The sequence below is a fragment of the Uloborus diversus genome, chromosome 4, assembly GCF_026930045.1.
Source record: "Uloborus diversus isolate 005 chromosome 4, Udiv.v.3.1, whole genome shotgun sequence".
NCBI lineage: Eukaryota > Metazoa > Arthropoda > Arachnida > Araneae > Uloboridae > Uloborus > Uloborus diversus.
In genome coordinates, this window is record NC_072734.1 from 5,965,268 (window position 1) to 5,977,679 (window position 12,412).

Genomic DNA, 12,412 nt, shown 5'->3' on the forward strand with positions numbered 1-12,412 from the left:
GGAAATTTCGAACAAATCAACTTCACAATCTAGTAAAGTGTGAATGCAAAATACATGTCCATCTAACAATTTCTAACCTTTCTCTACGATGTTCAATAGATTTGTTATTTTGCTGAAAGTTTTCTAAGGTAAGCAGTTTTTGTATTAGTATTTACGGCAACGTGCTAGATTTTTTTTATACGTTTATTTGTAAATGCAATACCAAAAACATTCCTCAAAATAACTAGACGAGGATAAAAATTAATTATTCGCATTGCTATATTTCCTACATCATCTAATAAGCACCATAATGAAAATTAAAGTGAATAGTTTTTTGAACAAAGATACAATATGCATTCTTTTTTTGGTTCCTTGTTTTTATTTGTCTTTACTACGATTGAATAAATATAAATGCCCAAACAAGAAAATATTTGTTACAAATAAGATATATTTTGTCTTTCAGAAAATAAAAAAGATTCAAAACAATTAACGCTTGAACTCAAAAACGCATAACACTCTGTTTTCTAAACACAGACAATAATTTAACGAACTCTTTACTCCGAGTGTCCGAACTGGCATTATTTTTACATTGTGCGTCATCTTATCTACGCAGTAAAATAGTTCTGAAATGGTACCTTTTCCAAGTATTTTTGAGAAACTTACTACTGTGTAAATAACCTGTATCAACCACGAGCAGTTAGTTTTTAATGTGAATGACCATTTTATAAATCGTGTAAATAATTTAAATTAAGATCACGGAAAACTTAAATTTATTCCTTTCTAGCAACTCCAAACAAAGAAGATATCGCAGAAAATTTGTGTCGAAAGCTCAAAGGGTATTTGGATTTTAATCTAAACACTACCTATTCGGCAATCAAGAATTTCACAACTTCAAGCATCTTTAATATGTTAGGTGTCCTTTCTTAGGGGGAGGGGGCTTCTAGTAGTTGAACTTCTGATAAGCATTCTTCAAACTAAAGGTTAGGAAAGTAAAAATTCAAGTTTTAATTATATTTACAGTAGGGGCAGGGCTGCTTGTTTCATTAGGCATAATTCGCAGGGTGCTTGTTTCATAATAACCACAATATATTTCCATTACTGATTCGAGTCAGTCTCTCTTATTAAATCAATTCGATTACACCCAAGGCACATTCAGTGTGCAAGAAAACAATTTGTAAGATCACAGTAAACAAAAAAAATTTTGATTTCATATAAATAATGTGCATGATAAAACATTTAACAAATTTTTGATTTTGGAAAATGATTGCTCATTTCGTAAATTATGAAATATATTGTACAATAACAACAAAGAAATAGTGCGCACAGAATGGTTAATCATATATAATCCTCATAGAACAAGGTAAGTGAATTAACACATTCTATGAATAAAAATATTTTGATACATTAATTAAGAAAAAAAAAAGAAATATGCAGCAGATAACAATGAAGACGCTGCATCTTAATTATAGAGGTGATTCTGTAGTAATAGCACCGACCCTGAATCGTAATCTTATGTATGGCATTTCGATTACGATTCAGTTTTAAAAATCACATTTGATTTTTTTTTACAAATGACATTTAGGCACGCAAGAATTGGAGTAGAGAAATAAAATAGAGCTATTTAAATATAGTGATTTTTTTTTTTTACTTATTTCTAATTTTTGAAAGTTGAAAAACACTAAAACCTATTTTTCTTTTTTACAAAAGATGAAACAAGGCACAGAATAAACATTTATACTTTCTCGAAATTTCAAGTATTAATGGTGAAAATATTTTGTATCGGGTTCAATAAATTTCGAGCCTGTTTTGCAAAATAGTTCGAAATTATGTGATAGACAGAAATGTGGTAACAGTTGATGGTTTTATAGCTTTAAAAATAGTATGAAGTTTAATTGTATGTTGTACAGCAAATATTAAAGTTCAAGATTTATAAAAATTTCAGTAAGATTTTGAAAGGATTAAATGAAACATATTCTTAAGAGTTCTAACAAAAATTAAAATTCGGAAAATGCAAGAATGCGTTGTAAAATACTAAAATGTCTAGTTAAAAACGTAAACATGAAGCAAAAAATACCGACAGATCAAAATCCCTAAGCCGTAAAAATTTCAAGTTTAAAAAATAGCTTTTAAATTTGAGATTGCAAATTATGTTGTTTTACATATTTTAAACAGCTTGCCCTAAAAGCAAGTTCTTACGTCAATATTTTAGTCCTAGCTCTTAAATTAAAAGGGTTATCCAATTTATAACGGATTTAAATATCAGAAGTGTATATATGAATACATTTCGAGAGGAGCCCAAGTCAAAAAAATGAAAACTTTGAAAATTTAAGTTAAAATCTACTACACAAACTTTAACTCTCAAAGAGCAGTTTTAAATTTATCTCGGCATCCCCATTTAAATACGCCGTTGTGAAAAATACACTATTGAAATGAAAATTGAATATTTGAAAAACTCTTCGAACAAAAAAGAAGTTTAGTCATTAAGTTACAGAATGCATTGATTTCAGTCTTTAAAATAAAATTAAAAAAAAACCATAGTTTTGAAATAATAAAATCCAGCCAAACTATACAAAAAATAAAATGCAACACAATCTTTGGGAGTTGGTATTAGCGAAACTGGCAAATTTCAAGCTTTTGAACCCGAAACATTTGAATAATTTCACCTTTCCGAAAATGAATGACTTATCTAACTTTTTCTGGCTGTAAAAACGCACACTTTAATGGCAAAAGGGTTTTCTAATTTCAAGCAAACACTGCATTTAAAGGCGACACATAGTTTTTCTTAAAACAACATTAAATATTTACGTTTAAGAGAAATGCAAGAATGGCTGTTGGAAATTCGTTTAATCGATTATTTGCGAACACTCAACATTTATTAAAATGCTACTTTCGCTCAAGAAGCTTTTCAAAAGTGACTTTGGAAGTAGAGTATCAAACTGAAATTTTAGAAAAATATTTTTTTTATTCATTTATTTATTTATTATTATTATTATTATTATTATTTTAATATTATTTTTACAATAAACTTCAGCTACGTTAATATTTCATAAAGCGACCTTTTCTAAGCGATCTTATATTTGTTTCAAATATATACATTTTAAATGAAAAATTATCATATAAGCTTTGTGCTACAATATGATTAAGGTGAAAAAAAACGTAAATAAAGCATTTTTTCTCCAATATTTGTGTTTTATTTACGTTGTTTTTTCACCTTAAACATATAGACATTTTAATGAAACAGTCCTATTTGTTAATTTAAAGATTTGAAAGAAGTTTAATTTATTACTATGTGGTTATATTGTGACTGCTGCTTAAAAATGTCTCAAAAGCATATTATATAGATTGAAATCAAACTTTAGCTGGATTGATAATGTATACAACTTTTACTATTTTTTTTAAATTACTCTTAAAATTAAAGGAACTGAGAAAAATAAGTACTAACAGAATTAGCCTTTAAATCCAGTCATATGCTTGAGTTTAGAAGTAAAATTTTACACAAGTAATTCACACTCTTAAACAATCCAATCTTTCTCGTTCTTTTTGAAACGAAGCTGTGTACTTGATTTTGTATATTGCATCAAAACATGGCGATCATTCAAAAGTTTTTATGCAATCAAACATTATTAAGACGAAATTTACTCCCCAAGCTCGAATTATACGAGAGATAAATTCTCAGAATACAATTTTATTTGAACTTCACATATATATTTCCAATACGATTATAAGCAGCTTACGGGGTTATTAACTGCTGTAAGCAATTCAAATACTTTAAAATTCCCCACTTGTAAAGATGTTAGCAGTACTTCTTGGCACATATCACGGGTTGACATTTGAACCAAGAAAAGTATTTTAAAAATAAATAAATCGCTTGAATAAAAATATTAATAATTTTGTTTTTAATAGATTTCCGTCAAATGTGACCAAAGATTTCAGTTTAAAAAAAATGTTTCAAGGTAATATGTTATGCAAATAGATTTTTATAAAATAATAACAATTAGCAGTTGATTATATCATTTGTAAAACCACGTAATCATTCATACAGAAAATCTTCACCGAAACTAGCAAATGTTTCGTCTAGATCGTAATTTATCTTTTACATTTGCATCAATGTTGATAAATATTTTGAGAATGTTTCCCGTATAGCTTTCATTTTGGAGAGATCAAAACCTAAGTATTTTTTTACTGTAATTTTTATTGTCCGGATAAAATTTGTTGAAAAATAGCAATGTGTCCCAAAAGCGAAATGTCTACTAATCAGGACATTGTGTGTTAAAAATTACCTAAAATCATGATCGTAAAACGGATAAAATAACATATAAAACATGTAGTTTTTAAAAATTGTGACATTAAAATTACTACTTTCTTTCTTGGTCTAAACGTTGGTTGTTGGTAAAACATTATCTAGAATTTGAACCAATCCAACAACAGCAGCAGCAATATGTATGTGTACTTCTTGAAAATCTGTATAAGATTGCTGTTGTAATCCTACATAGTACCAAAACATTAGGATGATTACGAAGATTACCAAAAATCATTAAAAAAATTAAAACTTGAAGAGGATTTCGCCTAAATATAGTTTGATTGCAGACAGCTTTGCAATATAAAATGTTTTCATGTACTCATTCAAAATCATTTAAAAAATAAAACAATTAATAACAATTTTGATTCTTAAGCTATATAAATCATATTTACACAATAAACTGTTTTGATTCAATCCTTCTTTACATAACAAGAAAAATTGAAAAATTTCATAAGTACACAAGTTCCATTCCAAGTTTTCTCACGGCGCCATCCTTTACCCATGGACATTCCTACTGATGGGTAGGGCTTTTATATCGTCGTTCCTAATTTCATATATATATATATATATATATATATAGATAGATCTATTTTGCTTTATATTTATATTTATTTACAAAACATCAAAGCATCAGCTGAAACCTTTATGTCGTCGCCAATTACAACGCACAACAACGCGTAGCAACAACCGGAAAAAAAAAATAACGAACGAAAATAATTTGTACATTTGATTTCATCACTGAAGAGACGCCACAAGAACACAAAAAATGTCTTTTCTCTGACACGTAATTTACATAAATTCACTAGCCATCTAAAAATGTTCATAGGGGAGGCTAGTCATATATTGAAATGTCCAATTTCTGAACATGTGTGAAAATATGGTGAAAAACAAAACAATTTTGCGCTAAAACCATATCTTATACATTACGAATGCAACTAACGCACCAGGCAGTGTCGTTTCTCGTACTTCCATTGGGTGCAAAAGGTGTGAAATGTTAAGCATCTTTGGTCACTTCTAAGTGGTTCTGTCTCGTCTGCAGTTATTGCTGGAACAAAATCCATTTTATCAAAAGAAACACCGATACCTAAAATGATTTAAATCCTTTGGAATTTTCTTATTTCTTTCTATTTTGTGTTGGACAACCCAACGTGTAACTTTTCCTCTTTTTACGTAAGACAATCGTTTTCAATTCCGTCTATAAGTCTACCATAGGGTTAAAAAGTAGTGAAACAACCAAATATTTTAAACAATAAATGGTTCAATTTATTTCTTTCATGACTTGAGCTTTTTGATGTCTTTTCCGTAACTGAAACAAATGGTTCAATATTTCGATTTCATTATTTGAGCTTTTCAAATTATCTTTTTAGTAACTAAAATAAATAGTTTATATTATTGATTTCATGATTTAAGTCTTTCAAATTATCTTCTCAGTAGATAAAATAAATTATTCAATTTATTGATTCTATGAATACAGTTTTTTGATAGTTTTTCAGTAACTAAAATAAATGGATCAATAATTTGATTTCAAAATTTCAGTTTTTCAAATCATTTTTTCAGTAAAAAAAAGGTTTAATACTTTTTTTATTTATTGATTTGAGTCTTTCAGACTATCTTTTCAGTAGTTAAAATAAATAATTCATTTTATTGATTTCATGAGTTCAGTTTTTGATACCGTTTTCGTTACTAAAATAAATGGTTCAATATTTTGATTTCATGATTTGAGTCAGTCAGACTTTTTTTTCAGCAGCTAAAATAACTGATTCAATTTACTAAGTTCATGAATTTATTTGTTTGATATCTTTTCAGTAACTAAAACAAAGGATTCAATATTTTGATTTCATAATTGGAGTTTTACAGATTATATTTGAAGTAGCTAAAGTAAAAGGCTCAATTTATTGATTTCATAATATCAGTTTGTGCATATCTTTTCAGCAATTAAAAGTAATGGCTCAATTTATCGATTTTATTATTATTTAAGTTTTTTACACATCATTTTAGTAAATCATGAAGTTAGATTGAATTTGATACACGAAATATATCTTAAAACATGTTCAAATCGACACGCCTTTTTGAATTCAACAACGCCTAAATTTACAAATAAATAGCTATAACTTCAATTAAAAGAAAAAATAATAATGATCAAAAGCTAAAAAACAATACTTCAATGAAGGTTTAAAAATATTCCTAGGTTAGCACTACCCTTTAAAATCCTTAAAATTGAAATGAAATTTTCATACCTCTTAATAAACGATTTGCTTCTACATATCTTTCATAGTTAAAAAAAGCTCTTTTTCACAACTATATTACAAACATTTACTCAATTGCACAGTTAAAGTCAGTGAAATTGAAAACTTAGCTTCAATTATCAATGCATTTTGATTTCTAAAATTGCAAACTTCTGAAGAAGTTGAGATAAAATTTTGATTTGGGATGACTGGCCTCTATAAGATGATTAAACTCCTCTCTCTATATCGACATCAGAGTGACTAAATATCACAACAATAGAAGCTCTCAAAATGGATGTGCCAGCTCATTTGAACTCATAAAAATGATATGCAGTAATGTAAAGAATGCGGTTTTTTTTTACATAAAATATCGCATTTCGTGTTGAAGAAAATTAATGGCCAGTTGCAGAAATACATATTTTAGTCTAAAGTATGCCCTTATTTTACTGAGAACAAAAACATTACTTTAATTCTGTGGATTTTTTCATTTATATTAAAAACCTAGAAGTAAAATATGAGTAGAGTAGAATTCCAATTCTGTTTAAATCTACCAGAAAAATAATCTACCTCTAATTTACTTAATTTTAAAGAGCAAGATATAAGATCGAGGGGGAAAAAAAGTTTCTTACTTTTTTTGCCTATCAATGTATTTTTTTCTACCTCAGAGAAAATTACAGTAATAGCAAAAAAGAAAATGAAAGAAAGTTTGCTTGGAACATGAGGCTATTTAATGAAAAGGATCGAATTCATTTTCAGATAAATAGCTCGATTCTAGAACGCCTTGGATGAACATCACTATCGTTTCCGACTCGGTCACGTGACAGAATTTGATATCAGATTGGCGAATCGGATGCGATTTCGTTCACGTGACGGGTCGAAAACGATAGGGGGAGAAGAAAAAACCGGTACAAGATTTACGTCCCATAGAATTCATCAGTTTTAATTTTAAGTCTTTTATTTAAAGAATGTTAAAATAGCAAGAACTAAACTCCCCTTTCAAAAATTTAAGTTTGACATGAATTCTAGAAAAATGAAGATTCTCTCTCACTTGTAAAATTCTAATTCAATAAAACTTCTGAATAAGAGTTGCGGTAGAACAGTTAACAGCAGTTTTTTGCTAAAGAAAAAAAAGCTTTAAAAAAAAAAGCATAGAGTTCGAAAAAATTCGTGGAAAAAGGGGGAGGGGGGAGTTTTTATATGATTTTATTAAATGGATTAACATTGCTTTGAAACATTCTGCCTATGTAGTAGCGTAACAAGGGGTTGACAGGAATGGCTCTCGCCAGGGGCGCAGTAGCTAGGATGGCGGCATTTCGACTGATTAAAAAAAAATAAATGTTGAAAAAAAAATTGATCATATGAGTAGAAAAATGCATTTATAAATATCAATTAGTCAAATTCCCCCACTCCCAAAGTTTTTTGGGGAAGTCACAAAGACCTCCGGGGACTTCTCATCGACACGATGCTGTGAGTTGGGGGGGGGGGGGCGCAATGTCTTAACTTTGCCATGGGCGCCAGACCCCTAAGGTACGCTACTGTGCTTATGCTTGAATAATAATGGATAATTATCTACTTGTTGCCGTTTATAAAATATTAATTCTATTGCACAACATTTCTGGAGGATAGATCAGAGCTCGGAATTCTACTACTACACGACAGTTTTAAACTTTTTAACATTTCACAGCCTCCCGCCAAGAACACCAACAACAACAGGTTACATTCCTTCGGGACACCGACACGCGCGTTCGGAAACGTCTCAGCACACACAACACGACTAATGCACCCACGATCGGGTCGAGGTGATGGCCTGGTGATGTTGCGAATTCGCCGAGGACCCGTTCATCGACGACGAATCGAAGTTGAAGTCCAGGTTCCCGTCGACGCTCAGTTCGTGTCTGATGACCTGGTCCACGTCGCACTCCAGGCCGCCGGGCAGGGGCTCAAAGTCCAGGTCCTGCGGCAGGGAGTTGTAGAGCAGGTGGCCGACCACGTGGTTGGCCGTGTTGACCAGCGACGTGGACGATGGCTGTTGGGGCTGCTGCTGCTGCATCATGTGCTGGTGGTAGGATGGTGTGGGTGGTGCCATCAGCGGCGAGAGGCGCTCCTCCTTGATCTCCTTGTAGAGGGATGGCTGCTGGGCGGGGGGTCCTCGTGGCACGGACTCCACCCCGTCCATGTATGAGAGTGATCTGTAGGACTGTAGTCCGTCCAGCTGCGTCGGGTGCGGATGGCTGATGTTCTGGAGGCGGGTCAGAGTGTATGAGCGTCCGTTTACAGTCTCGATGACCTGGATGAGAAAGAAACAATTAGCCGCCTTCACACAACACACTTTTCTACTCCGCACATCCCCGCTAAGGCTCCGCAAAAAAAAAAAAAAAAAAAAAAAACGATTGAAAAATTCCCCGTTTCGATGTAAAAAAAAGGTTTCCCACCCATTGTACCAGAGAAAGCGGTTTTTACCTAGCATCCTTAGCGGCTAGTAAACGAACTTGTATCGCGTAATGCATTCTGGGTTAAAGTTAAAACTCCGCTTTGACTCCAGAAGGAAGCTATAGGCTATAGGGTCTGGTGGGGGAAAGTGGTCAATGGGGTAAAGTGGTCATACGTCTAATAAATGGCTATAGCTTGGAAATAAATGTTCGAATGAATGTGAAAATTTTATTTTACGATAGGGCAGTTAAAAACTACATTTTGAATACAAAATTTCACAACTGGCAAAATTTTATTTGGTAAAATAAAATATTTTGTGTGAATATGAAAAATTTCAAAATCTAAACACCTCTTTTAACTTTCTTGGAAAATTTTGTTTGTTAGAATTATGAACAGATTGACTGCACAGGAAGCTTCCTACATGTCTCAAGAACTCTTACTCATTAGCAGTTAGCTGAATCTATTTTGGTTAATTTTTTAGAACAATTTAAGTAAGATGGGGTAAAGTGGTCATAATATTAGGCTTAACGAATATTGTCCTGTTAACGTCACTTAAACTTTAAGTATGATGCAGACATAAATGAAATATTAATTTCACTTAATATGTATTGTTTTTACAGTAAACAGGGTTAAATATACGAGTATATGCGTATGCATACTCATATACTCGTGTAGGCACGTATATATACGTATTAACATAAATGCACCAATAAACGCCTAGTATATGGGTAACTGCAAGCATTTTTTGTCTATAAAGATATACATTCGACTATCGATACACATATATACCCGCTTATACTCGTACATATACGAACACTTATATACTCAGGTAGACACGTATATACGCGTACGTACTCGAAACTCGAGCAGACACTTACACACAAGCACATGATATACATGTATATAGGGTGAATTTAAACTCATGGACAAATTCTTAAAAGATGTAAGAGGGGAGTAGAAGAAGCAAGAATTATAAGAAACATATATTCACAAACACAATGCTGACGCGCTACATGCACGCAAAATCAGAACCTAAAGGATGCAAAACAGGTCACAAATTTATTACACAAATTCAATTTTACACAACATTTTAGGTCTTAAGAAAGTGTTAAAGTGATTGATGAAATTTGTGGCCGGCTGCTGTAATACATGCGTCGCAATCACAAAGCACTCTCTGTTGCAATAATGAGACTTTTGAAAAACTTTCAACAGTCGCTGTGCCTTTGTTGCGATGCGTGTATTAGAGCTACTACAGGCCGTAACTTTAACATCTGCTCTAAATAATTCTTAAAACTAGAATTTTGGTTAAAATCATCTTTTTTTCCCCAATGGGGCTGTATAAGAGTCCTACCTGAAGAGGCGTCTGGGCCATAACCAGACCTAGTGCGCTCCCCTACAATGTATCAGTCTTTCATGTGTCACCATTAAGGCGCTGATGTATGACGCAGTTTTTTTGACGTCCAGTTTCCCCCAGGGGGAGGCACCTGGGCTCTCTTTGATGCGAAATTGCAAAAGGAATTTGATTTTGCCTAAGAAATTCAAATCAAAACGAATACCATAGAGATCTTTTACATGCCGCGTAATCATACGACATGGGCGCTGATGAGTTTCTGCATCTCGAAAATCCACCAACCGGCATCCCCAGTTCAGAACCCGATTCCACAGACGTACAAGGCCAGCGTCTAACCATCACGCCACCAGCTGGTCAAGTAAAATCATCTTTGTGTAACAAATTTGTGACCTGTTTTGCATCCATCAGTTTCTGGCTTAGTGTGCATGTAGCGCGTCAGTGACCATAAGTTCATTATGATTCTTTGCTTCGTATCCTCCCTTCTCACACCCCTTTTATCTTTGCCCCAGAGCTTGGATTCACTCTGTAAGCATACATGTGTATTAGGGGATATACTCGTGTATACATACATGTACTGATATACACGTAAATGTACGTATATACGTTTATACTGGTACATAATCGTGTTTACACGTAAACATACGTGTATACTCGTTGCTTCCATATGTATGTGCGTGAGTAGACATGTACAAACACGCACTGGATGTATCCTCGAAATAACTCGTGTATACCCGTATATGTATGCATACCTATATATGCGTATATATGTCTACTATACACGCATATACTCAGATATGCATGTATATACTCGAGATACAAGTGCATACACGCATATGATGTTCGTTTATACGCGTATATACTCTTGTAGACACGTATACTGTAGGTAATCACGTATACATTCTTATGTATACCCGCATATACTCGTGAATATACTTGTAACTATAAAAATAACCGAAATATACAAATATTACGGTTATTTGTAACGGTTTTGCATCTATTTTTAACTATGACCACTTTACCCCATGCTATGACCACTTTCCCCCACCCCATGGGGTAAAGTGGTCATAAATACATAGGAAAATGAAACTGTTATAAAACTACTTAAATCAATATTTTTTCCCCTGAAATTCTATGTATTGTGTTCTTTAATAATGCAATGTAAAATAACAACAAAAAAAGTTTAAGTGTTTAAAGAATTTATTTTATTTAATATCCACTTAAGTTGAAAACCTACGATTTTATGACCACTTTACCCCACCAGACCCTAGTTTGTAGTAAAACGTTATTTCTACTACAAACTATAACAGGTGAAAACATTGCCATAAATTACTTGCTTTGATTCGCCTTAGTTAAGTTTTACACTCAAGACCATAAGTCGATTATTCTTGTTTTTCGAATTCTTCGTTCCGTGATTATATGAAGGGCCAATTAACCGAACTTGCCGAAACCGGCCCTATTTCGGATAATTAGACAAGTAGCCTTAAGAATGCTTCTTGCTGTTGAAATGCCTATTTTTATACAGAAAAAAAAATACATTTTAATCAGTGAATACCCATTGAGTTTCAAGACTATTTTTCAACGAACAATTTCCCTTTCATCTTTATCGAGGCTTAGGAAAAGTAACGCATAGGCATTAGGGCGATTCTCGAAAAAATGTACGCTAAGTTTTAAATTTTATTTAAGTAACTATTAATTAAATATGGGATTAACTCTTACGCTTTGATACTATATTAAAGCATGCATTATTCTCCATTTTTGAAGGCCTTGGTTAGCTGGAAGAAAAGAAAAAAAAAAAAAAAAAAAAAAACTTAGCCCGGGGCATGTTTTCGAATGGCCCATTAGGTGTTTTCTTCGACTCCCCCCCCCCCCCTCTCAAGTCTTTATTCTTTTACACATTACGATAATGTTTTCCTTTTTGCACAGCACTCGACTATAATAGCATGGAGGAATCTTCGGAAGTTCAGCTTTTTAGAATTTTTTAAAGGATTTTACTAACTGCAAGGTTCAAAGTCCTGCAGGTAAATGAGAAGCATATGTACTAGAGCAGGGATTAGCGGAAAGAGGCAAGTTCAATACATCGGTTCAGAAAAGATAAAGCAAAGATCCCAAGTCACGGTAGAGCTACGA

At 32.5% G+C, this 12,412-nt stretch overlaps 1 protein-coding gene across 1 annotated transcript in view; it reads right to left on the reverse strand.

Annotated features, from left to right (window-relative positions):
* Positions 1-8,254: 8,254 nt before the first annotated feature.
* Positions 8,255-12,412, reverse strand: part of LOC129219778 (forkhead box protein O-like) — a 210,970-nt gene continuing 206,812 nt past the window's right edge. The window contains exon 4 of the mRNA XM_054854076.1: positions 8,255-8,791. Coding sequence (XP_054710051.1) covers positions 8,279-8,791 — 513 coding nt within the window. The 3' untranslated portion in view covers positions 8,255-8,278. The remainder of the gene's footprint in view (positions 8,792-12,412) is intronic.